This window comes from Heloderma suspectum, chromosome 5, assembly GCF_057233095.1.
Source record: "Heloderma suspectum isolate Gila_16-S chromosome 5, 16-S_ref, whole genome shotgun sequence".
NCBI classification, from domain to species: domain Eukaryota; kingdom Metazoa; phylum Chordata; class Lepidosauria; order Squamata; family Helodermatidae; genus Heloderma; species Heloderma suspectum.
The window spans coordinates 126,861,049-126,888,914 of NC_139462.1; the positions used below are offsets into that span (position 1 = coordinate 126,861,049).

The 27,866-nt window shown below is 46.7% G+C and overlaps 1 protein-coding gene across 2 annotated transcripts; it reads left to right on the forward strand.

The window, feature by feature from the left end:
• Window positions 1-17,355: 17,355 nt before the first annotated feature.
• On the forward strand, window positions 17,356-27,528 carry CCDC200 (coiled-coil domain containing 200). Of its 2 annotated transcripts, XM_084857294.1 has the most exons (4): window positions 17,356-17,441; window positions 24,179-24,293; window positions 26,566-26,642; window positions 27,007-27,528. In XM_084857294.1, the coding sequence occupies exons 1-4, from the start codon at window positions 17,373-17,375 to the stop codon at window positions 27,031-27,033; spliced, it is 288 nt and encodes a 95-aa protein (XP_084713420.1). In that variant the 5' UTR covers window positions 17,356-17,372; the 3' UTR covers window positions 27,034-27,528. The 2 variants fall into 2 exon arrangements, with proteins under 2 accessions (XP_084713420.1, XP_084713421.1); XM_084857295.1 differs by lacking the exon at window positions 26,566-26,642 and having other exon boundaries at window positions 27,007-27,204.
• The last annotated feature ends 338 nt before the right edge of the window (window positions 27,529-27,866 follow it).

Consider the following 27,866-nt stretch of genomic DNA (forward strand, 5'->3'; position numbering starts at 1 on the left):
GCCCCACGCCAAGCTCGGCCCGAGACCCTGCGGCTGGCAGGCGGGGCGAGGCCTGCTCGGGGCTTCGCTGCTGCCAGAGCCAATCAGCGCTCTCTGGCTGCCACGGGGTGGGAGCAGGGCGCCGAAGCCTCTCCCCAGGAGGACCAAGCACAAGCTCGCGGGGGCGCTTGCGCACAGAGTGATCATAGAATCATAGAATAGGAGAGTTGGAAGGGGCCTGCAAGGCCATCGAGTCCAACCCCCTGCTCATTGCAGGAATCCAAGTCAGAGCATCCCTGGCAGATGGCTGTCCAGCCTCGTCTTGAAGGCCGCCACTGTGGGAGAGCCCACCGCCTCCCTGGGTCATTGGTTCCATTGTCGTATTCCTCTAACAGTCAGGGAGTTTTTCCTGACGTTCAGCCGGAAACTGGCTTCCTGTCACTTGAGCCCATCCTTCCTGGCCTTCCTTTGTGTGACAACCTTCCTTTCAAGTGCTCATAGAGCACATATCATATCTCCCCTCAGTCTTCTCAAGGCTGAACTTGCGCAGTTCTTTCAGTCTCTCTTCATAGGGCTTTGTTTCCAGTCCCCTGATCATCTTTGTTGCCCTCCTCTGAACCCTCTCCAGCTTGTCTGCATCCCTCTTAAAGTGCAGTGCCCAGAACTGCTGGACACAGTACTCCAGATGAGGCCTAACCAGTGCTGAGTAGAGGGGAACTAGTACTTCCTGGGATTTGGAAGCTATGCTTCTATTAATGCAGCTCACAATAGCATTGGCCTTTTTTGCAGCCACATCACATTGTTGGCTCATATTCAGCTTGTGATCTTCAACAATTCCAAGATCCTTCTTGCTTGTAGTGCTGTTGAGCCACCTATCCCCCATCTTGTAACTGTGCATTTGGTTTCTTTTTGCTAGGTGCAGAACTTGGCATTTATCCCTATTAAATGTTATTCTGTTGTTTTCTGCCCAGCGCTCCAGGCTATCAAGATCACTTTGAATTTTGTTTCGGTCTTCCAAGGTATTAGCTATCCCGCCCAATTTTGTGTCATCTGCAATGTTGAAGAGCACTGGGCCCAGGAATGAGCCCTAGGTACCCTGCTCGTTACATCTCCCCAGTTTGAGAAGATCTCATTGATAAGCACTCTTTGAGTCCGACTGAGTGCTACCATACACTGCTCATGGCTGGTCCTGGCAAGCCCCCCCCCCCCCAATGGGGCGTCAATACGAACCCCAGAACATGTTTGCAAATGGCACGAAGAAAGACACTACTCAGTGTGTGTGCAGAGTGCACGGTTTAAGTTTTCAGCCTCAGAGTTAGTTATCAGTCCCACGCCTCAGACCTGGGCATGCCTTGAAGAGCATGTCTTGAACCATGTGCAGAGGGGACATACGAAAACAAATGACAGTACTTGCCCATAGGGAAACCATGAATGCCATTAAGGAAAGTATGAATGTCCATAGGGAAACACAGGATTCTCACTGACCATAGCAGGATCCTGAATGCCCATAGCGAAACAAAGGCTTCTTACTGACCACAGGAGGATTCTGAATGCCCATAGGGGAACGTAGGCTTCTCACTGACCACAGGAAGATCCTGAATGCCTATAGGGAAACACAGGATTCTCACTGACCATAGGATGATCCTGAATTGCCATTGGGAAACCATACATGACCATAGGGAAACGTGGGACAGTACTTGCCCATAGGGAAACAATACCTCCCATATGGAAACATGACATTCTTAGTAGTATGAGCTGTATCATCCCCACCATGGAAACCCTGAATGCAGCTCCAATGAGCCTGTTTTCGCTTTCAGCGGAAGGGGGGGATGTACCTGTGACTGAGCAGTGAAGCCCTACAGGGTTGAATTTATTTGAGTTGATGCTTCTTGCCTGCAAACAGTATGTAGCTACATTCTTATGACCTGTCCCTCCTTCGGGGAGGGGGATATATTTGCAGCAGGGAGGGTACAATCTGATTTCTCTTTATCTGGAGGTAGCTCTATTAGAACTTTCATCCTTTTGAACTTGAGCCTTGGAACTTGCTTAGAAGCATAATATGCCTCAGATCAAGTACAGAGTGCCTTTCTTTTACCTGTCCCGGCTACACTGCAACTAGAATGGAATTTACTGCTGGAGGAAAGACTGGATTGTTATTTGGAGCTCATGAACTGGTCTCTTTGGGAGTACTCCCCCCACCGCCACCCCCGCAGATGTTACTCTGAACAATGTGAGCCCCAGAGCCTATATTCTCTTGAGCCAGCATTGTAGTTATAAAACCCATTGTGCCTCTGAGCATACACAAAGTCTAGAATTTGTTAAGAAGCACCTGCAATATTGCTGGTTTGGATAGGAAGGGAACTATGGTTCTCTGGGTGTGGGAAAAGAGCATAAAAGCAGGACCAATTGCATATTGAGGCCTTGCACATCTTGAGTGGAAGTACAAATTGCTGCATACCAGTTTCTGGCCAGCCATTGTGCTCTGATTGCCTTAATTCGTTGGTGTTAATACCTGAAAATGTCAGATCTTGCCCAAAGGCAACAACCACAAAAGCCCATGACATATTTTACACTGATTTCAAACCTTGTTTAAATAGAAGGAAAATAATGAATTCAATGTCTTCTTAAGCTGTGAGACCCTGAAAACCCATTATAGCATAAGCAGGCATGCCTACATGACTCTTTGGTCACCAAAGTTTAGGACAATCCCTCCCTCCCCGCTATCTCACTCACCTGGACCTATGATAGCCAGAGCACTCATCAACTCCCCTGCTTTCTTCACATCAGGAAAGAAAGAGGAGCACATTGTCTTCTTTCTTCCCTTAATGTCTGCCACCTAAAAATCCATTTCCACACATCCATGAGCCATGTTAGAGGAAATACTTTTTTTTTTTTTATTACTAAATCCTGAGAGAAGACCGAGAAAAACAGAAAACACCAAGATCAAACGAAATTGGGCGGGAGAGACAGTAAGAGGATTCCTTCTGTCCTTTCTGCTCAGAAGAGCACCCCACCTTTTCTCCAGTTTCCCCTTCTTTTCCACAGAAGAAGCTCAACATAGTTTCCTCTCACTTCCAAATTCAGCAGATATAAGTAGATAAAGCTTTGAATTATCTTCGGCTTTCCTTCTAAGTGTTCCATGCACAAATTATTCTGGATTCCTCCCTGGCTCTTAATATTCCATCCCATTCCAAACTCATCAACCCCTTTGCTTTGGAGCTGTCAGTGTTGTTGTTTTTTTTACACCTCTCCATCCACTTGCTTCAAAACCCCCTGCATTTGTTCTAACCTCTTTCTCCAAAGTCTCTCACAATTCCCCAAAACAGTCTGTTTCTCCCCCCATTCAACTTATCCCCAGTTGAAACTTCTCTCCCATCCCCCACTTTCTCCCCCTTACTTCATGATCAGCTACACACACACCTTGATTGGATTCTCTTGGAGGTGCTGCACTTTCAACAAACTTTCTTTTGAACACACACAGACACTTTTCTACAAATCCCAGTGTAACCACCATCACTATTTACTTTAAGTGCATTATTATTTTTAACCTTCTTGGTGTTAATGTCTGATTCTAATTCCCCTGATGAGTGATTCTGATTCAATTCAAATTCTTATGTAATAAAACAAAGACTTCCTATCAAATACCTTCTTGTGGTCTCTGACTCTCTCTGGTTTTGTGGGTATCAGGTTCTCATTATTGTCCAGAGTTCAATGCCCAAAGATCCCTCATGATTTTGTTTGGTTTACATGTATGTGATACACACATTCATGTAAATTAAAGCATACTTATGGCACTGAATAAGCACGTTCTCAAAGGATTTTAATCAAAGAATTTTTAATCAAAGGATTAAAAATACCTAATTTTTATATTTCTCTTGTTGACATTGTGTTTTGAGGTAGGTTGTAACGTGTGTGTTAGGTATAGCTGGGTGTTGGGATTCCACTTGTGGAAGGCTCAATATTAGCTGCAGCTTGGAACTTGGTCTCTGAGGTGATATGTAGAAGTGTCTCTGAGAATGTGCAAAGTGTTTCTACCTCATCACTGAGTCACAGTAACCATCACAAAAGGAATTTCTCTTTCTTCTGTGGGGATTGAGAAGTTGGGGGTGGTTGTGTGGGGAAGGGGATCATGCCCCTCTCTTGGTGGGAGGGCTCAACAGGGTTATAGAGATGTGTGTCTTCGCAATGACACAGGGATGCCACATCTTTGAAACTGGATAATTAGGCCTCTAACAGAAGAGGTAGGGGTCAATGTGCTTTCACAGAAAGCTGCTGTTAGTGTCTCACTGGAGTACACACCCTGGCCACATCTGGTTTGTAAGTTTTAGGGGAAATCTTTTTCCCTACTACTTTATGGACTAGACAGTGCATTTCCAAGTAAGAACTCCCCAATTGTGATCAAATGTGCTTGCTTCTATTTCTGAAAACTTCACACATATTACATGCTCCTAGATCCAACTTTTCTGACCTCTGGACTGTCTGTGCCTTTTCCATTGGCAACAGTATTTTTCATTGAAAATATTGTGTGAATAACTAAAGAGCAGCACCCTGAATATATTTAAGGGCCCTTTCACCAAAAAGTAATCCAGTTGCTTCTTGCTAATGTTGCTTATTGCCAGCCTTCTTGAACTTACTTTTTATTTAATATATGGGATGACTCAGAGTAAAAAAGAAACCTACCCACAAAGTAATATTTTTCAAAATTAAAATTAATTTCCCCCTCTGGGTGGTTGGCCCATAGTAACCTGTTCCATTTTTTCCCCCAGAAGAAATACATTTAGGAGGGCAGTTTTAGTGTGAAAGGTACTGTTATTTTTCTTTCAGAGATCTTCACATATGGGACACAGCTCACCCACATAGAAATATACTTTGTCCCTTCTGTTACCACCCTGATTTCTTTTCTTGGTGCTTCCCCTGTGGGAGATCAGGCCAACCAGATTAGAGATGAGAGATTGTCATTATACAGGTATGGATTCATCCAACAAACCATATATGACTGGTCGAAGAAGTGTTCTTCCAATGGAAGAAGTACTAGCAATTCTCAGGAGAGAAAACCTAGATGAAAGTAAAATTATTTCATTACCCCCTGTGCTGCCAAAGGGAGGGGAGGTGTGTGTACTGTTCCCCCTCCCCTGTTCCTGAGCAGGAGCATGATTATCATTTTGACCAGTACAGATGGGTATCAAAGGGGTCAAATTTCCATCAAAAATTTTTGCACCCCCCAGCTGTGCTGAAAAGGTACTACCATCTAAAGGACCCCAATGGGCCCTGGAAAGATTCACTGCATGGTTTCAAGAAATATGTATTCTGCCTCAGGGAGTGCATAGATCCTAGAAAGTTGTACATCATCCACTATTTAGGTGATGAAACATTGCACCAAGCTTCCAGTCATGGCAACAGGAAGGATTCTAAGAAGCCTTTTGCTGGCACTATGAAGCTGGTTTTTGAAAAAATGGAAATTGCATTGGAGTCACACACACAAAATTGAAGGCCTATAAATATTTACAAACAATTGCATAAATGGACAGTTCTCATAGACGTATGGCCATTGATCGTCCACAGAATCTCAAACAGGTACAAAATGTATAATATAAACAGAACAAAAAAAGAATTGGCAATGATGAAATATTTCAACCTGGTGCAACTCTCACACCATCCTGAAAATTTTATCACTAAATTTACCTTTCTGCCCGATCTCAGTGTTTCATTTGCACATCCCAGTATAATTGCTGAGGGACGTGCTCTCCTGTCTTTCTCAAGGAAAAATGCATCCTTGCCACAACTTGTGTCCTATGACACCACGTTCAAACTCAGAGATTTCTATTTATCTCCCACAGTAATGAGAAACATCATTTTAGAAGGCAACCCAATACTCCCAGTTGCATTTCTCATACATACCAAAAGATTCATGGCGTACCATCAAGATTTCTTGTGTGAGATACTTTCAAAACTTGGAAGAGAAAACATGGAAAAAATACCATCTGTAACTGACTGAGAAAGGGGTATTGTTCAGCCTTTGCAAGAGAAATTCCCCCAGATTCCACAGGTATATTGCAGAAATCATATTCTTGGAGATGTGAGGATGTGGGTGAAGGGCCATGATGGGAGAAAAGATGATCTGATAGTTTGAAAAGACACTGTGACACAATTGCTAAATTCATCATCTAAGAAACAATATAAGGAGAGATATAGGGAATATAGTGTGCTGTGGAGTCAGCCATTTAAAGAATATTTTGATAAAGAATTGAATGATTGCATTCCCAAATATGCAGCAAAATTCCACACTCAGACATTTGCTGCATTCAGAAATGATGTAACTGCAACCAATAACATCAGCGAGAGCATGAACAAGATAATTAAGGATGATATGGAGTGGAAAGAAATGCCAGTTGACATTGTGGCACTCACAATGTACTATATGCAAACATATTTTTTGTATAAGTTCAAACAAGCATATTGTGGTCTGGGAAACTAGTCTCTAAAAGAGCAATTTTCACACCTACAGAAGTCATCCATGAAGGTAGAATTCCCTCCATTTTATCCTCTAGAAAAAATTATTGAAAATATAACATCCATCCATGATCAGAACCCTAGCAGGACAGGTGTGGAAAAAGCAAAGACTTATCGTAATGAGTCAAACATCTCTGGCTAAACTTAGCAAGGAGTCTGGAGGAGTCAGTCTTTGCTGCCAGTCAGGCACCTTCCAACATCTGTGATGTATACAGTGGTAAAATGTAGGCAGTTACACTTTACCCACAACCTGCATAGTGTTCCTGTGGCAGTACAGGGCAATGTTATCACATTACTGCAGCTCAAATCATAGAATCATAGAATAGTAGGGTTGGAAGGGGCCTGTAAGACCATTCAGTCCAACTCCCTGCTCAATGCAGGAATCCAAGTCAAAGCATCCCTGACAGATGGCTGTCCAGCCTCATCTTGAATGCCTCCAGTGTGGGGGAGCCCACTACCTCCCTAGGTCATTGGTTCCATTGTCATGTTGCTGTAACAGTCAGGAAGTTTTTCCTGATGTTCAGCCAGAATCTGGCTTCCTGTAACTTGAGCCCAGTCTTCCGTGTCCTGCATTCTGGGAGGATTGAGAAGAGATCCTGGCCTTCCTCTCTGTGACAACCTTTCAAGTACTTGAAGAGCACATATCATATCTCCCCTCAGTCTTCTCTTCTCAAGGCTAAACATGCCCAGTTCTTTCAGTCTGTCTTCATAGGGCTTTGTTTCCAGTCCCCTGATCATCTTTGTTGCCCTCCTCTGAACCCTCTCCAGCTTGTCTGCATCCTTCTTAAAGTGTAGTGCCCAGAACTGGACACAGTACTCCAGATGAGGCCTTTTTTTGTTATTTATTCGATCAGTCGCTTCTGACTCTTCGTGACTTCATAGACCAGCCCACGCCAGAGCTTCCTGCCGGCCGTCACCACCCCCAGCTCCCCCAAGGTCGAGTCCGTCACCTCCAGAATATCATCCATCCATCTTGCCCTTGGTCAGCCCCTCTTCCTTTTGCCTTCCACTTTCCCTAGCATCAGCATCTTCTCCAGGGTATCCTGTCTTCTCATTATGTGGCCAAAGTACTTCTGTTTTGCCTTTAATATCATTCCCTCAAGTGAGCAGTCTGGCTTTATTTCCTGGAGTGTGGACTGGTTTGATCTTCTTGCAGTCCAAGGCACTCTCAGAATTTTCCTCCAGCACCACAGTTCAAAAGCATCTATCTTCCTTCACTCAGCCTTCCTTATGGTCCAGCTCTCGCAGCCATAGGTTACTACGGGGAATACCATTGCTTTAACTATGCAGACCTTTGTTGTCAGTGTGATGTCTCTGCTCTTCACTATTTTATCAAGATTTGTCATTGCTGTCCCCCCAAGAAGTAAACGTCTTCTGATTTCCTGGCTGCAGTCAGCGTCTGCAGTAATCTTTGCGCCTAGTAAGACAAAGTCTGTCACTGCCTCCACGTTTTCTCCCTTTATTTATTTATTTATTTTTATTTAATTTCTATACCGCCCAATAGCCGAAGCTCTCTGGGCGGTTCACAAAAATTAAAACCAAACACACAATAAAACAATTTAAAATATATAGATTAAAACCACAATATAACAATACAACCACAATAAAATCTAGCAGCAGTGCAGGAGTTTAAAATACAGATTTAAAACAGCAAAGATAAAAATTTAGAAAGCTAAAATGCCTGGGAAAATAAAAAGGTCTTAACCTGGCGCCGAAAGGAATACAATGTAGGCGCCAGGCGAACCTCACTAGGGAGCTCATTCCAGAGCCGGGGTGCCACAGCAGAAAAAGCCCTCCTCCTAGTAGCCACCCGCCTCACTTCCTTTGGCAGGGGCTCATGGAGAAGGGCCGCTGATGATGATCTTAAGGTCCGGGCAGGCACATATGAGAGGAGGCGATCCTTCAGGTAACCTGGCCCCAAGCCATTAAGGGCTTTGAATGTTAACACCAGCACTTTGAATCGGGCCTAGAAATGGACTGGCAGCCAGTGCAGCTGGAAAAGTACTGGCGTAATATGAGCTCGCAGGCCAGTCCCTGTTAACAATCTTGCTGCCCTGTTTTGGACCAGCTGAAGTTTCCGGACCGTTTTCAAAAGCAGCCCCACGTATAACACATTGCAGTAATCCAGAGGAGAAGTTATGAGAGCATGGATAACTGTAGCTAGGCTATCTCTGTCCAGATAAGGGCGTAGTTGGTATACCAGCCTAAGCTGATAAAAAGTGCTCCATGCCACTGAGTTCACCTGTGCCTCAAGTGACAGTTCTGGATCCAAGAGCACCCCCAAACTACGAACCTGATCCTTTAGGGGGAGCGCAACCCCCTCCAGAACAGGTTGAATATCACCTAGCCGGGCAGACGAACCACCCACTAACAGTACCTCCGTCTTGTCTGGATTGAGTTTCAGTTTATTGGCCCTCATCCAGTCCATTACCGTGCCCAGGCACTGATTCAGAACAGCCACTGCCTCACCTGGTTTTGATGAGAAAGAGAGGTAGAGCTGGGTGTCATCTGCATATTGATGGCACCTCAGCCCACACCTCCGGATAACCTCCCCATGCGGTTTCATGTAGATGTTAAACAGCATGGGGGATAAAATAGAGCCCTGTGGAACCCCATGGCACAATTGCCATGGCACACAGCAATAATCCCCCAGCACCACCTTCTGGAATCGGCCATCCAAGTAGGAGCGGAACCACTGTAGTGCAGTGCCTCCAACTCCTAACCCAGACAACCTATCCAGAAGAATACCATGGTCGATGGTATCGAAAGCCGCTGAGAGGTCCAGAAGAATCAACAGGGTCGCACTCCCCCTGTCCCTCTCCCGGCAGAGGTCATCCCACAGGGCGACCAAGGCAGTTTCCGTTCCAAAACCAGGCCTGAAGCCCGATTGAAATGGATCTAGATAATCCGTTTCATTCAACAGTGCCTGGAGCTGTCCTACAACCACCCGCTCAAGCACCTTGCCCAGGAAGGGGATGTTGGCCACTGGCCTATAATTGTTAACATCCTCTGGGTCCAGGTTAGGCTTTTTCAGGAGTGGTCTAATTACCGCCTCTTTTAAAGCGGCAGGCACCACTCCCTCTCTCAAGGAGGAATTTACAACCTCCTGGACCCAGCCGGACAACCCCTCCTTGTTTGATTTAATAAGCCATGAAGGGCAAGGGTCAAGCACACAAGTGGTCGATCGGTCTTGGCCAAGCATCTTGTCCGCATCCTCAGGCCTCAGTAACTGAAACTCATCCAATAAAACTGGACCAGACGGTGCTCTGAACGCCTCTACCAATGGAACTGCATTAATGGTGGTGTCCAATTCATGACAAATCTGAGCGACTTTATCCTCAAAGTGCCGTGCAAACTTGTCACAGCGTGCTACCGAGGGTTCCACCGTCTCTCTCCCTGGCCCAGAATGTAACAGGCCGCGAACCACTCGGAAAAGCTCTGCTGGACGACACTGAGAAGATGCAATGCTGGTGGAAAAGAACTGTCTCTTTGTCACCCTCACCGCCACAGAGTAGGCTCGATAGTGGGCTCTTACCTGTGTTCGGTCAGACTCAGCACGAGTTTTCCTCCACCTGCGTTCTAGCCGTCTCCCCTCTTGCTTCATTGCCCTCAGCTCAGGTGTATACCAAGGAGCTGGCCAGGCTCTGCTCAGAGGGAGAGGGCGCTTGGGCGCGATTGTGTCAACCGCCCGAGTCATCTCTGCATTCCACAGAGCAACCTGGGCTTCGACAGGAGCACCAGCCATACCAGCAGGAAAATCCCCCAGAGCCCTCTGGAATCCATCGGAATCCATTAATCTCCGGGGGCAGACCATTTTAATAGGTCCCCCACCCTTGCAGAGGAGAAAGGCCGCCAGAAGTCTAAACCTCAGCAGGAAGTGATCTGACCATGACAAAGGGACAGATGTTAATTCCTCCACTTTCAGATCACCATCCTCCTGCCCAGTCGAGAAAACCAGATCAAGCATGTGCCCTTTTATATGCGTTGGGCCGATGACATGTTGGGACAGCCCCATGGTTGTCATGGCAGCCATGAAGTCCTGAGCCGCCCTGGATACAGCGGCCTCGGCATGGAAGTTGAGATCCCCCAGGACCATCATCCTAGGGGTCCTCAACACCAAGTCCGAGACCACCTCCGTCAGCTCAGGCAGGGAGTCTGATGGGCAGTGGGGTGGGCGGTACACCAACAGAATCCCTAATCTGTCCTGGGTACCCAACACAAGGTACAAACACTCAAGATCTGCACTTGAATGAGCAGGAAGCCTGGAGAGGGAGATTGAATTCCTATAGACCACGGCAACCCCCCCTCCCCGACCCTCAAGTCGGTGTTGGTGCTGCACCGAGTACCCAGGAGGGCACAGCTGGGAGAGAGTGACCCCTCCCAGTTCCCCCACCCAGGTCTCAGTAATACATGCCAGGTCAGCCCCCTCATCCACAATCAAATCATGGATGAGGGAGATTTTATTTTGGGCCGACCTGGCATTCAGCAGCAGCACCACCAGACCCGAGGGTAGACTGGTAAGGCTGCCAGGAACCATCAGGTTGGGGGAAGAACCAGAAGAGGGGACAGCTGTAAGGTGTCTAGCCCCTCTTCTCCTCAGCTGGCCTGTTAATCCCCCAACGCCATACCTCCCCCTGCCCGTGACCACAGTTATGGTGGCACCTCCCCGACCCCCTGAGTTGCCCAATAGTCCTCCCAGGCACATATTAAAATGTTAGGATATAAAATGCTCAACAGTTTAAAAGAATATAAAAGATAAAAGAGATAAAAGAGAACAGCAGCTAAGAAGGAGCAGATAAAGTCCACGTTTGCCCCTTTCCCCTTGTCTTTAAAGCTGCTGCCCTCTGCTGCTGCTATTTGCTGCTGGTATTGTGGCTGCTGGTGTCTCTGGAGAGGCAGGTGGGTGGGTCCTCAGATCCTATGCGACTCCAAGTGCGACGCTAAGTGCGCACTTAGCATCGCACTTGGCGCGACGCCGAGGCGCTGCCTCTGGCAGCCCCGCCTTAAGTACCTGTGGGCAGGGGCAGAAGCAGGCTCAGGCTCAGGATCCACCCGGTGCAGCTGCTGGCTGGTCCTCCTTCCCCAGGCTCCTTCCCGAGCAGCCTCTGGCAGCCCCGCCTTAAGTACCTGTGGTACTTTTTTTATTTGCCAGTTATCAATCAAGCTGGTTGCCATAATCTTGTGGTTTTTTTAGGTTTAACTGCAACCCAGCTTTTGCACTTTCTTCTTTCACCTTCGTCATGAGGTTCCTCATCTCCTCCTCACTTTCAGCCATCAAAGTGGTATCATCTGCATATCTGAGATTGTTAATGTTTCTTCCAGCGATTTTAACTCCAGCCTTGGCTTCATCAAGCCCAGCATGTCGCATGATGTGTTCTGCGTACAGGTTGAATAGGTAGGGTGAGAGTATACAGCCCTGCCGTACTCCTTTCTTAAACAGTCCGTTGTTCCATGGTCTGTTCTTACCGTTGCTACTTGGTCGTTATACAGATTCCTCAGGAGGCAGACAAGACGACTTGGTATCCCCATACCACCAATTTGTTATGATCCACACAGTCAAAGGCTTTAGAACAGATGAGGCCTAACCAGTGCTGATTAGAGGGGAACTACGACTTCCCGGGATTTGGAAGCTATGCTTCTATTAATGCAGCCCAAATGTCAATTTGTTGCACAGAAAGAGTTGATAAACACTAATGAAAAGAAAAAGAGGTAGATCAAGTAAAGCTGGAAGGAAAAAAAACGAGATCTGGTGACTTTGACTACAGCATAAACCCAGCTCCTGATTCCATTGTATGTCAGACCTTGAACATCCTCTTCCAAGAAACCCCAAGATCATGGACACAATCCTCAATATTTCAGAAATTACTGGAGCAGATTGTAGAGAGGCAACACAGGGAGCTGTGTTGCCAAAACAGTCAACACCAAAAAAGAAGGCCATGAAACAACACCAAGGCACAGCACATGGGAAGCCATGGAACACCACAGCAAGTGAGGAAGACCAAAAATACATGAGAAAGCTATCAGCTGTACTAAAGGAATCATTACATCCTAGAAAATGGCTGCTAGATGAAATTATTGATGAAGCAATTTCAAATTTCATTTGTCAGTACCAGTTAAGGCAGCGGTCCCCAACCTTTTTGGGCCCACGGACCGGTCCCGTGGAAAACAATTTTTCCACAGACCAGGGGCGGGGGGATGGGACTGGGCCGCAGCAGGGGTGTGGGAACCCCCCTTACTTTGGGTCCACGGGGGGGGAGGCGGTCCACGGGGGGGGCGTTCCACCCTCCCCCCCCCCAGAATCCTGGCCGGCTCTGCTCCGAGTCTGTGGAGCTGCTGGCTGGCCAGCTCCGGCCGCTGGTGGACTTCCGGCCGCTGGGACGGAAATGGTGTCCGCGCGGACGCCATTTGCGTCCCTGTTCTTCAAGTAATCGGCTACGTACGTACGATGGGCATATCTGGACATGTCTGGCCCAGAAAGTGGCTCCATTGCCAGAGTACTACCCTTGCGAACGATGCAATCCATAAAGATATGTCGTCGTGGTGTACATGCAGACGTTCATGCACTGCTCTCATGGAGAGATACAAGGGCAACGGAGGGATACAGGGGCAACGTACTAAAAACACCAACTCAAGGTACGACAAGCAGTGCTACAGAATGGGAGGTGTTATTAAAAGTTAGGACAATAGTAACTTTTTAAGTATTTCTCTGTTAAAAATAGATACAGAAGAATTTCAGAGAAAAGGTAAATAAAGTATTAGAACTCCTTTTCCTGTACCTCACCCTTTCTGCCCTTTTATGTTACATATTTAACATAGTTTTATACCACCTTTCGGGGCAAAGCCTCCTCAAGGCAGTTTACAAAATAAAATTATAAAATACAAATATGAAATACAATTAACAAGTAAGTTTTCAATTCCCTTCTTCCCATACTTTCTAACCTTTAATGCTCTAGCTTTGCTCTCTAACCATCGCCCACTCCCACAAGTACCTATGCCCTGTGCATGTGGGGAGCTCCTGCTGCAGTGGTCTTACGAAAAGCTGTGGTGCAGCCCTGGCAAAGGGCAGCCAAAGAAAGAGGTTCTCACCAGGCTGCAGCAATGGGACCCACCTGGGAGTGGGCTGGTACCCACTGGTGGGTCCCAACCCACAGTTTGACCAACACTGTCTGCTTTTCCATGTCTTCCCTTCATATCTTTTCTTTTTGCAGTTATTATTTTATTTGCAGTGCTGACAAAACTATACAAACACATAATTGGATCAAAATATTATCAACAATTTTACAATATAAACAAATTTATAACCCAAGCCAAGAAATATCACAAGGATCTCAGCAACACAAAAGGTTGCTCATTCTTCTGATTGTTATTATAGCAATACATTGTAGGTAAAGACCGCTTTTCTATAAATCTGTTACTTGGCAGTGTTTCCCCCCTAACCCTTACAATATTAGTTAACTTAACCATATATATTATTTCACATAATATATAAATCCAGTCATCAATTGTGGTTGCTTTGTTTTTTTTGAAATTTGCAGACATTAACTTTCTAGTGGTTGTCAATAAATGCACTATCATCTCTATGTCAGCAGACAGAACAATTTCTATTACATAACCAAAGAGAATAACTATTGGATCCTGTGAGAAGCCAGGTAGGGATGAAAGCTTGGTTAGCCTCGCTGTACCACCTGAAACTATTAAAGCACATCCAGAGGAGGTGAGAGCTGCCTGTCAGCTGTGGTTAATGAGCCAAAGGAAGAACCGGCAAGATGTAAGAATGGGGGGGGGGGGTTGATGAGCCATTTGTGAAGATATGCAACATACAGGCAGGTTTTCTGTTGGGGACACTAATTGGACTGGGGAATACCTTTCCCACATTAGCCTCTATGATGAGCCAGCTATCTTTGGTGCCTAGCTGGGAAGGTATTTAGCTCTTGAAAAACAGAGAGAGACGAAAACATCTCTGAGAGGCATTATTGTTAGCAGCTTATCACAGATCCAATGTTAGTCTATACCCTGCTATGATTTCAGTTTCATAGAATCATAGAATCATAGAATAGTAGGGTTGGAAGGGGCCTACAAGGCCATCGAGTACAAACCCCCTGCTCAATGCAGGAATCCAAGTCAGAGCATCCCTGACAAATGGCTGTCCAGCCTCGTCTTGAAGGCCTCCAGTGTGGAGGAGCCCACCACCTCCCCAGGTAATTGGTTCCATTGTCGTATTGCTCTTACAGTCAGGAAGTTTTTCCTGATGTTCAGCTGGAATCTGGCTTCCTGTAACTTGAGCCCATTGTTCCGTGTCCTGCACTCTGGGATGATCAAGAAGAGATCCTTTCCTTCTTCTCTGTGACAACCTTTCAAGTACTTGAAGAGTGCTATCATATCTCCCCTGTCTTCTCTTCTCAAGGCTAAACATGCCCAGTTCTTTCAGTCTGTCTTCATAGGGCTTTGTTTCCAGTCCCCTGATCATCTTTGTTGCCCTCCTCTGAACCCTCTCCAGTTTGTCTGCATCCTTCTTAGTGCCCAGAACTGGACACAGTACTCCAGATGAGGCCTAACCAGTGCTGAGTAGAAGGGAACTAGTACTTCCCGGGATTTGGAAGCTATGCTTCTATGAATGCAGCCCAAAATAGCATTTGCCTTTTTTGCAGCCACATCACATTGTTGGCTCATATTCAGCTTGTGATCGACAACAATTCCAAGATCCTTCTCGCTTGTAGTGTGGTTGAGCCATGTATCCCCCATCTTGAACTGTGCATTTGGTTTCTTTTTCCTAGGTGCAGAACTTGGCATTTGTCCCTATTAAATGCCATTCTGTTGTTTTCTGCCCAGCGCTCCAGTCTATCCAGATCACTTTGAATTTTGTTTCTGTCTTCCAAAGTATTAGCTATACCTCCCAATTTTGTGTCATCTGCAAATTTGATCAGCATTCCCTGCACCTCCTCCTCCAAGTCATTAATAAAAATGTTGAAGAGCACTGGGCCCAGGACTGAGCCCTGCGGTACCCCACTCGTTACCTCTCCCCAGTTTGAGAAGGTCCCATTGATAAGCACTCTTTGAGTCCGATTCTGTAGCCAAATGTGGATCCACCGGATTGTTGTTTCATCTAGCGCACTTTGAGCTAGTTTGCTCATCAGGATATCATGGGGCACTTTGTCGAAGGCTTTGCTGAAGTCGAGGTATATGATGTCTACAGCATTCCCACGGTCTACAAGGGAGGTGACTTGATCAAAAAATGAGATCAGATTTGTCTGGCAGGACTTGTTTTTGACAAATCCATGTTGGCTTCGAGTAATCATCTGAATGAATCTGATCTCATTTTTTGATCAGGTAACCTCCCTTGTGGTCTGTGGGAATGCTGTAGACCTAATATACCTTGACTTCAGCAAGGCTTTGGACTAAGTGCCGATGATCTCCTGATGAGCAAACTAGCTCAAAGTGGGCTAGATGAAAGAACTATCAGGTGGATCCACATTTGGCTACAGAATTGGACTCAAAGAGTGCTTATCAATGGGACCTTCTCAAACTGGGGAGATGTAACAAGCGGGGTAGTGCAGGGCTCAGTCCTGGGCCCAGTGCTCTTCAACATTTTCATTAATGACTTGGAGGAGGAGGTGCAGGGAATGCTGATCAAATTTGCAGATGACACAAAATTGGGCGGGATAGCTAATACCTTGGAAGACAGAAACAAAATTCAAAGTGATCTGGATAGACTGGAGAGCTGGGCAGAAAACAACAGAATGAAATTGAATGGGGAGAAATGCCAAGTTTCACACCCAGGAAAAAGAAACCAAATGCACAGTTACAAGATGGGGGATACGTGGCTCAACAACACTACAAGCGAGAAGGATCTTGGAATTGTTGTCATAGAATCATAGAATAGTAGGGTTAGAAGGGGCCTACAAGGCCATCGAGTCCAACCCCCTGCTCAATGCAGGAATCCAAGTCAGAGCATCCCTGACAGATGGCTGTCCAGCCTCATCTTGAACGCTTCTAGTGTGGGCGAGCCCACAACCTCCCTAGGTAATTGGTTCCATTGTCGTATTGCTCTTACAGTCAGGAAGTTTTTCCTGATGTTCAGCCGGAATCTGGCTTCCTGTCACGTGAGCCCATTATTCTGTGTCCTGCACTCTGGGATGATCAAGAGATCCTGGCCGCCTTCTCTGTGACAAAATTTCAAGCACTTGAAGAGTGCTATCATATCTCCCCTCAGTCTTCTCTTCTCAAGGCTAAACAGGCCCAGTTCTTTCAGTCTCTCTTCATAGGGCTTTGTTTCCAGTCCCCTGATCATCTTTGTTGCCCTCCTCTGAACCCTCTCCAGTTTGTCTGCATCCTTCTTAAAGTGTGGTGCCCAGAAATGGACACAGTACTCCAGACGAGGCCTAACCAGTGTTGAGTAGAGGGGGGAACTAGTACTTCCCAGGATTTGGAAGCGATGCTTCTATGAATGCAGCCCAAAAGAGCATTTGCCTTTTTTGCAGCCACATCACATTGTTGGCTCATATTCCGCTTGTGATCTTCAACAATTCCAAGATCTTTCTCGCTTGTAGTGTTGTTGAGCCACGTATCTCCCATCTTGTAACTGTGCATGTGGTTTCTTTTTGCTAGGTGCAGAACTTGGCATTTATCCCCATTCAATTTGGGTATTGATCGTGCGGGTTACAACGTGCGGGGAACGTTCTCAGCGCGCTGCCCGGCAGGCCTCCGAAGGCCTTCCCGGCGCGCCGACCACGAGCCCTCGGAAGAGCGGCCGCGGCCCCCCGGCGGCCGAGGGCGCCACGCGCAGCAGGGCCTCCGGCGTCGCGCCCGTTGCCCAGCGCCGCCGCATTGTGAGCCCCGGCGACGGCGCAGCCGCGGCTCCTCGCGGCCGACCCAGGGGCGGGACGATGGCCGGCTACCACTGGGAAGCGCGGCGCAGGCAGATGCTGGCGGACCGCCGGCTGCGGCTGATGCAGGTGGCGGCGGCGGCGGCCGGCCGGGGAGAGCCCGGAGGGCCAAGGGGCAGTCGAGGCCCAGCGGGGATAGCGGGCGGGCGGGGAATGCGTGGGCGGAACGGCGCAGCGGTGGCCGGAGCGGGAGAACGGAGGGGCGCCGCCGGGCGCGCAAGGGGCGCGGGGGAGCGTGCGCCACCTGGAGGGCGCCTGCCGCTCTCCCGCGGAGCCCCGTGGCGCGGGCCCGGCCGGCCCCTCAGCCCAGCGGCTCCGCGGGGGGAGTCTCGGGCGGCGCCGCTTGTGGGCGGGGCCAAAGGCTGCGCGGGCGGGGCCAAAGGAGCGTTGAGCGGTGCCGGGTTTGCCCGTCCTCAGAAGCCGGCCGGAGGGCGCCGCTGAGTCGCGGGCGGGGGGCTCGCGACAGGCGCTGGCGCTCGCAAAGCTTGCAGTCGTGCGGGTGACTGCCGGGGCGCTGGAGAGGTGGCAGCCCCGCGGGCCCATTCTGGGGTCAATGAGTACATCGTCAGGGACATGGGTGAAACGGGCAGTCTCCGTTGGCGCACAGGGCTCCCGAGTGTCCGGTCCGGCGGACTGAGAGCGCGGCCCCGCGGGGCGGACGCCAGTCCCCGAACTCGGAGGCTCCTGCCCGGCCGCTTCGGGCGGACACGCGATTTCGCGCGCCTAGCCGGGGACTTGGGCGCGGGAGCTGGAGGCCGCGCGGGTGCGCGCAGCCTCGTAAAGCGGCCTCTGTGGTCTCTTCGCCCTCCCCGCGCGCCGTCTCCCGGCGCGGAGAGAACCGTGCCGGGTACGAGGGGCGAGGAGTGTGCACGCTGGGAACTGAGGTCGGAGCCCTGGCACGGGTCGGAGCCCTGCCACTCGGTTCCTAGAAACTGAAAAATCCTATGGCCCTCTAGACAGTGCCTGGTGGCTATAGGATTGCTCCCTCCAGTGGCCTGTACCCCCTTTCAGCCCCCTCCAAAAAGGTGTAACGGGGACCATTCATTACATTATAAGGGGCGTGGCTGAAACTGTACCACCTGGTAGAGATCCCCTTCCTACACCTTAAAGTACCCACACTCACTGATTTACATGCGGCCAATCCAAAATCAGACCATTTAGGGAAGAAAGTAAAACAAGGTTCCATGAAATCAGAGATCCTCATGATTTTATATGATTTTTAAAAGGGAGACCCCCAAAGCCACCATCATATCACAGAGCACATCTGCCCCCATGGACTAAACCAGAAAAATCATGGAACTGCCACTCAGGGGTACGGCCATGGTGCAAAAACAGGGATCCTCATGATTTTTAGAAGAAAGATATCCCCAAACACCACCATATCACAGAGCGCATCTGCTTCATGAACTGAAACAGAAAAATCACGGATCCATCACTCATGGGCACAGCCACTGCACAAAAACAGGGATCCTCAGGGATCCCCAGTATTTTAACAAGAAAGATACCCCCAAACACCATCATATCACAGAGCACATCTGCCCCCACGGACTGAACCAGAAAAATCACAGATCCGACATTCGTGGGCACAGCCATGGTGCAAAAACTTTGGATCCAAGGCAGGGATCTTCCTGATTCCATATGATTTTTACAGAGCAAATCCCTCAAACCGCCATCAAATCACAGAGCACATCTGCCCCCATGGACTGAACTAGAAAAACCATGGATTGGCCACTCACAGGCGCAGCCATGGTGCAATAGCATGGATCTGAGGCAGAGATCCTCAGGGATCATCACGATTTTTACAAGAAAGATACCCCCAAACACCATCATAGCACATCTGCCTTCGTGGACTGAACCAGAAAATTCATGGCTCTTGCACTCATGGGCACAGCCAAAGGGCAAAAGCATGGATCCAAGGCAAGGATCCTCTTGATTTCATATGATTTTTTACAAAGCAAATCCACCAAGCCACAATCAAATTACAGAGCACATTTGCCTCCACAAACTGAACCAGAAAAATCATGGATCAGCCACTCGTGGGCAAAGCCAAGGTGCAAAACAGGGATCCTTGGCAGGGATCCTCTTGATTTCATATGATTTTTACAAAGTAAATCCCCCAAACCACCACCATATCAGAGAGCACACCTGCCCCCAAGGATGTGGACAAGGTGCCTGTTTAAGTTAGCCCAAGCACCCTTGCCCTTTGTGACTTAGAACATCCTGAAGGGAGGGGTTGACTGGCACGTTTTGAAAGGTTATCTGTTCTTCCCTACCAGTCCCAAACTTTTCACGATAGTTATACTATGAAGTTCTGGATCAGTGCTACGTATGGTTCAGTTCCTGAACACAGACATGATCTGTGATTTGATGGTGATTTTGGAGGCATCCCCATAAAAATCCAGGGGAATCATGAGTATCCATGCCTCAGATCGATGTTTTCCGGCATGACAGCACCTCAAATCTGTGGATCCATGATTTTCATAATGAAGTCCATGGACACAGAAATGATTTGTGATTTGCTGGTAATTTTGGTGGCACTGTCTGTTAAAAAAATCCATAGGATCCATGTCCCCAAATCCATGTTTTTATGCCATGATGGTTCTGTGAAGCATGGGAGTGTGATTACGGATTCATGTTTTTACATCACACTCCATGAAGTACAGGATCAATAATTTTAATACTTTGCTCTGTGGCCATGGATGTGATCTGTGATGAAATGATGCATTTGTGGGGACACTATATTAAAATCCAGAGGACCCATGATGAACTACATCTTTAATCTTTTTTCTTGCCATGCTGGATCTGAGAAATATAGGATCCATGCTGCTGACATGGATTTGCTTTGTGATTCAGCTATGATTTTGAATGCCCTACATATAAGATCCAGATGATACATCAGGAACCATGCCTCGCGTAAATGGTTCACATCATTTGAGGTGAAGCAGCAGATTTGGGATTCTTAGTGTGCATACTTGAACAAAGATGAGTTCTGTGGGTGGGGGGGACTCATTGTAAAAATTCAGAGGATCCGTATTGAATTGCATGTCTTATCCACGGTTTAATCAACATGACGGTGTTATGAAGCCTCAAATCTATGTTATTTGTAACTCATTCCCTGGGCATGGATGTGTTCTGCAATATGAAGGTGTTTGGGGGGCCTTTCCCTGTAAAAATGATGAGGATCCCTGACTCTAATCCCTGTTTTTGGGCCCTGGCTATGCCCATGAGTGGCAGACCCATGATTTTTCTGGTTTAGTCAGTCGAAGCAGGTGTGCCCTGTGATATGATGGTAGTTTGGGAGATTTGCTCTGTAAAAATCATATGAAGTCAAGAGAATCCCTATCAAGGATCCCTGCTTTTGTGCCGTGGCTGTGCCCACGAGTGGCCGAGCCATGATTTTTCTGGTTCAGTCCACAGAGGCAGGTGTACCCTGTGATATGATGGTGGTTTTGTGGGTCTCCTCTTTAAAAATCTTATGAAATCGTGAGGATCCCTTTTTGATTTCATGGATCTTTGTTTTACGCAGTCCCACCATTTAGTATGGTTGGAGGCATAATAATTTCCACTGTACTGAAATGGAAATATGCACATCCGTTCTCAAATGAACTAGCTAAGCAATAAAGTCAAAGGGGGTTTTTTGGCTACAGGAATACATTTGCATTTATTTCAATTACATAAACATTGAGAACAATTAACATGTAACCCCTAGAAAACCCCAACACAAATTCTCTATCCCACCCCCCACTCCAGCTCCAGAGCCCTAAATAAGAAAAAGCACCTTGTCCATTCTCATTTCTTTTCAGAATGTTAAAAGGCCAAATCTTCCCCTTTCTCGAAAAGGCTGTGTAGTCACATCACTGCAATGAAATCCAGGTAGGGATTAGCACACTGATGTTTCCAGTGAGTCTCACACCTGTGTACCTCAAACTGGCCTTTGATTGCAGGCCTACTTCCATCCAAAATTTTACTTCATCATTTGAGAGTGAAATGTTTCCCAGAAGAATGACCAATTTATTGTGGTGTATGACAACGTTATTTGGTGAGGTACATGTTGTCGCAAGGCGGTAAATTAGTTGGGAATCTGTCTCTTCATGGGTGCATTCGAAGGAACTCTGCATTGCATACTATCATTCACAGTACGCAAAAACCAACACTTTTATTTCAGGGTTCCATGCACCCTGAAACCAAGAATTTTGTAAGCATCAAACTTCCATGCTTTCCCTAGAAATGGCACCAGAGCCTCTTTGAAGTTATCATTCCTCAGTGCTCCAACAAAAGCAGAAGATTGTCTCATTTCTGCTCCAAAAATTGCTTGCTGCTGGTAACAGCAGCTAATCTTGACTCATTCATGGGTTTTTACTGATGGAATAACTGTCCTGACAAAAAGAATTTGCACATCACCGCCACTCATGTTATACAGTTTTACAAGAATGTATCTTGAGATGCCTCCAGATGTTGGAGGAATGAAGGAACATTCCATCAGCCAGTGTGCAGTCTATGGAAGATAGTTCCTGACCTTCAGTTCTGTTTTTAAGTGCCTTCATGAGAACTGAACTATACATTGGAAGCACAATTGCATCTATGTTGACACAAAGTAAGAGGGACTGGGGCAAAGGGATATGACAGTACTCCCAGCATCTCTCTCTCTCTCTCTCTCTTGTGTGGTAGTATTAGGTACAGAGATCATCCCATTAAATCTCTTTCCACCTTGGCTTCAACTACTTTTCTACCATCTTTCTTCTTCTTAAGTGTTGCTCCTTCAGAAGCAAAGATACATTTGTAATAACCCTGCCTCATTATTGAGCTTTTACAGGGGGTTCAGGTGTTGTTATTTTCTGTTTGGAACCGTCTCTTGTGTTTTCCCATCACTTCTTCCATCGTTTTCCTTTCTGTGGGAAATCTGTTAAGGAGGAAAAGGTGGAAGAGCTGCGCAATGTCTTTTGATTGGCAGTGCTAGGAGTTCTGTCTAGAAGCACCCTTGGCGTCTTCCTTTATGGTTCTAGCTCCAAACCAGACACTGTTAGAGGTTTTTTCTTCCTTTTTGCTATTGAGGGCTCTAGTAAAATGTCATTTGTTTCTTCTCCTCGGGGTTCCCATACAACATTTTGAAAACATCCCAACTGTGTCATGGACAGTCCCCTTTCCATCAATAGTGTTGACATATGCATTGTATTCCAGGCAACTCCTGTTATTAATGGTGGAGATAATTTCATTGCTTCTATGGGGTTCCACTGCTCATCAGGTGATGCAAATGTTAATTCAGTCCCTATTTCTTCAACACAGTTGTAGGTGACACTGTGCCCAAGATCGATTAAGAATATCAAGAGCCTTCATATTTTCAGTGGTAGTTTTCATTGCAGCACTACGTTGGAGATGTTTTGATGGCTTCATGTGCCCGAGTGTTACAACATTCACAACATCTTGGGAAAACAATGTTGTGTGTCTCCAGCAGGCACCTGTTAATGGCATTATCCACTAGCAATCTTAGCTCCTTTCCACAGTAAGCCCCAAAAGCTGAAGTGCCAATACATGTCGAGCTGTGATGTTAATGCCTGCTATGCATTACTTAATACAGTGGAAATTGTTATGACCCTTACATTAAATGATCTGATTTTGCATTGGCCCCATGTAAAGCAGTCAGACCAGGTATTTTAAGATGCAGGGAGGCGATCTCGCCCCCTGCCTGTCTTAGAGGGTTTCCAGATAGAGGGCTCCTAGTGCTACCAATGAGAAGGCATTGTGCAACTATTCAGTCTTTTCTTTTTTAACAGAATATCTGCAGTAAGAGAAAAGATGGGACACAATGGAAAACACAGGAGGGTTATGAGTTGAAGACAACATAGTCTGGACCCCCATAACATTCCATGACCAAGACAGGGTGATGGTGCCATATAAGCCTTGTCTGAAAGCACCACTTAAGGATCCCTCCAACGCAGATGTATACCTGTAGCTTATCTGATGATCTGGACTCTAGTCCACAAAAGCAGATGCCACAATTTGTTCGCCTTTAGCTGCGAGACTTTGTTGTTTTTGCTGCACTAGACTAACACAGCTGCCCCTCTAGCTTAGCCCAAGTTAGACTATTGGTTCATCTAGCTCAGTACCGTTGCCTCTGACTGGTCTCAGGAAGAGAGTTTTTCACTCGCCAGGAACTGAATTGGAGACTTTATGCATGCAAAGTGTTTGAAAGTGGCTCTGCCTGTGGTGCTAGGGAAAGATGGGAAGGGCAGTGGCATGCTTTGCCTGCAGAAGGTTCAAGGTTCAATCCCTGGAGCCCCCAGGCAGGGCTGGGAAAGGCCCCTGCCTGAAGCCCTGGGGAGCTGCTGCTGCCAGTCAATGAGTAGACAAGATTCTGACTTGGTATGAAGCAACCTCATTTGCTCACCCTGAGGCCAAGGGGGACTGACAGAAAAGGGAAATGCCAGGCACCAGTGGAAAGGAATAATGAGCAAATGGTTGGGTAGAAGATGAGAAAGGGGGCATGGGGCAAAGAGGAAGGAGCAGAGGTCAGGAAGAAGAGGGGAGAAATTCAGAACGACTGACAAGAAGGATTTTAGCCATCTATTATTGCTGCATAAATGGTGAAGCAGAATGAGCTACCCATTGGCTCAGAGCAGTGATGGAGGACAGGAGAACAGGTCACTTCCAGATGATGGAAAGGGAGGGACCAAAAGGGCAGGCTGGGAAGGATATGGCAGGCACGGAGTGGAGTGGGGAATGAATACCTGGACCAAGATGAACAAGCATTGGCCAGGAAAAGGCAGCCTCGCCATTTTCACCAGCCCTTACCTTTGTGTGTTAAACAGGACAGCAGAGGAGCCTCTGAAGGCAGGCAGCTGCAGCAAATTACAGGGGAGAATAAAGAAAAGCAATACATCCCGCTGCCCCCCAACATGATGCCCCAGAGTCCATCACCACACGGTAAGTTGGGAGCTAGGCCTGGGAAGTGGCAGGGAGTATCCAGAAGGGCAGGGAGTATTCAGAGGTGCATATAAGAGAAGGTGTTTGCTGCTGTACACCCTGCATATGTTGCTCCCCATACCCCATGAGCCTTGGGAATGTCCAAGAATCCAACAAGCAATTTCTCTCTCCCCAGCCTGACTGCTCAAGATGGTCTTCATGAGGGGTTTGCTAGCTACTGGTCAAAGTGAACACAGATCATATAATCACCTGAGACTGGATTTACAGGGATTCTGAGGAGTTTGCATTTATGTAGAAATTAAGGTGACTGAATTTGAGCCGGGACATAGCCCTAGGACCTGTTTTCCCAAATTATGCAGGTTTGGAATAGATTATCAGTGAAGAAGATCCATCTGTGCAGGAACAGAGGATATTTTACAACTGAGTACCTACAACTAGTTCAACCCTCATGCTTTTAAGATTCCAGGCAGGCTTGAGCAACAGCCCCTTTCATTTTTAGAATTAATCATTAGACATGAATGGTCTGAGGTGCATTCTACTGCTTACAAGGACCAGTCTATGCCACCCAAAAATTCAGCCCACATGTGGGTGAATTTAAAAAGTATTTCAGATTGCTGTAGGGTATAGTAATCATAAGCCTACTCCACCTTGTAACTAGATCCATTTTCAGTACATTATAACACAAATAGGAAAAAATATGATTCTTATAATGTGGTCAAATGTGAGCTGGTAGCAAAGTGAAGTCAGAAAGCAACTTGTTTATTTCATATACTTTGTTATGTTTGTAATAATGTAGAAAATTAATTAAGATTCATTTGGGGTGGGTGTACATCAACAATTTATCGGAGGAGAGAATTATTCAACATTATTGATAGCTATTCAGTATAACATACTGAGTCATGGCCAGAAATATTGGAACAAGGATAACTGTTTTGGCAGTTGGCCTCTGTACACCACCACATTGAAGTTGAAAGGAAACACACCCAGATGGGAGCCAAGTCAGGACTTTCAGCTGTAATTCAAGGGGTTTGACAAAAGTGGGGCACTAACCATTCAAGAAGGACAGCCAGTGGCATACACATACATACACATATACACATATACACACACACACACACACACACACACCTGTTGGGGGCTCATAAGTAATGGAACGAATGGCTGACAAGCAGCTGCATGGCCAGGTGTGGCCTGTTTCCTGGGCACCCATTGACCAATCAAGCAGATAAAAGGCTCCCCAGGGATGGGGGAACTTAATCAAGCTGCATTAGTGGCACAAATATCTGGGTGTGGTACTTGTAGATTATTAGTGGTAAATTCTTCTGCATCTTGATGTATCGCAAAGTGAAACTGAAAAATATCCTTGGGAAATCCCTGAAAACCATGCTATTTTTCATAGCTAAAACAAGATATCAAAATGAGTTAGATTATATTTTACATTGGAACCATGTTGTCTTGGTATTTGGTATTAGTTTTAAGCCCTAGGGGTTGCATCCAGACTGAGTTAGTTGCATTTACCCATCAACAGGACTTAATTTAAGTCATAACTAACTTGGCCCATTGATTTCAGTGGGACCTAAGTGGAACCAACTTCATAGACTAGTAGGGTTGGAAGGGGCCTATAAGACCATCAAGTCCAATCCCCTAGTAAGTCTAGTCCAACTTACTTGGATCCAGCCCTTTGAGTCACACCAAACTCCATCAAGTACAGCAGGGATGGGGCACATGTAGCCCTCCAGATGTTGGACTGCAACTCCCATCATCCTTTACCATTGGCTGTGCTTGCTAGGGCTGATGGGAGTTGCACTCCAACTACATCTGGAGGGCCACACGTTCCCCACCCGAGGTCTAGGAATCTTTGTGTGGGACGTCCTTAAATCCTGGGTTGTTGAAAGGTAAGTCTGGTCTATGGTGCCTTCTGTGCTTAGCATTTGTAGTTTTCAGGTGTTCAGAATGCTTCATGGAGTCATTATCTTAGTCATCTGTAGAACAGCTCTGTGAGGTAGGCTAGTGTCATTATCACCATGTAGCAGATAGAAGTGAAGGAGGAGATGCATACCTCTGGAAACTAGTTCTGCTAGCTAAGGTAATCACTCGGTCATCCTTTCTAAGAGAAGTGCTGAAGCCCCAATCCTTCCCCAGGCCCAACAGCCAGCAGACCTGTTGTGGTTACTCAGTCAAGAGAGACTGGTACTCTGCAGAAAGGCCACCACCTCAAAATATATTCCACAAAGTGTACTTAGCTTGGCTCTCAACTTACAATTTCTTGCAGAGGTCAAGGAAGATCCTTGCCCATGCAACACAAACCACGTGCAGAAACACAGTGGTAAACTGCTGAAGAGATACTCGGTAAGTCAGAAAGGAAAGCTGGGGACAGTGGAGTTTTCTTGGCTGTGATATTTGGTCAGGACGCCCTGTTCCAATGCAGCCAGCTATGAAGCCATCAAGTTCTCCCCAGTAAAGTTTGTTCTTCTTCCTCTCTCTAAGATTTGTGCCCTTCCCTGTGCCGTGAATAGCCACCCCCATTCAAACCTGCCCCCCGTCACATCTTCAGATTTTCCCTTCTAAGCTGTTTTAACATCAACAAAGAAGCAATGCAATCCTTCACTGACAATTTACCCTAGTCAGAATGAGGGGAGACATTCTGAAAAATTGTGGGGCCTTTTTTTGTTCGATTAGCTTTGGTACCAATGGCCTCTCTTTTTTCTTCCAGACTACAGAGTATACACAACAGTGGTAACAACTGAGCACCTGCAGTAGCTGGAAGAGATCCTCTTCTGCAACTCTGTGCTAGAGGGCAAAATGTTGCCAATGCCTGTGCACCTGCCAGAGTAAACCATCAAGAGTCAATGGTTCCACACACAGGGAGCCCTCTCTACCATACAATAAAGGCTCTCCAGTCACAGACCCAAAGCATGCTCCTGTGTTTGAAATCGGGCATAACGCTTCCCTCCCTCTTTGGGTCCTTGAAACTTCCCACCACATAGAGCCGGTACGCAACATTACATTGGAAAAACAGAAGGACAGGTACCACTGTAGTGAGTTGTTAGGACTGGACACCTCTTTGGTGACATTTAGAAGGAAATGTTAGCTGGAAACGAGCAGCAGAACAAACTTTCCTGGGGGATGTTTGAAGAAAGGATTGGACAGGAATCTGGTGGAGATGCTTTTGGTAGAGGATGGATGTCCTAACTTCGTTTATTATTATTATTTTGTCAGTGAACAATACAACATGAAAACACAACTGACACCGAGCCTGAAATAACCTATCGACAGTGGCCTCCATATATTGATTTAATGATCTGCATATATAAAACTGTAGGTCTAAACGTCCTCCTGAAGGTCTATCAATCTAGATTTAGTTAGGGAGTATTAATTAGGTTTTTCCAGATGATCACATGATTGTGGAGGTGTCAACCCCCCCACCACTCTGGGTGGCTAAAGAAATCCAGGGTTGTCAGCATGTGTAAAAGGCATGGTCAGGTGCATTATTACACATGGCCCTTAGCTCTTTGGTTAATGTTTCTAGTAAAGCATTATCCAAAGGTTCCTTTCCCAGTTTTCAATTGACGG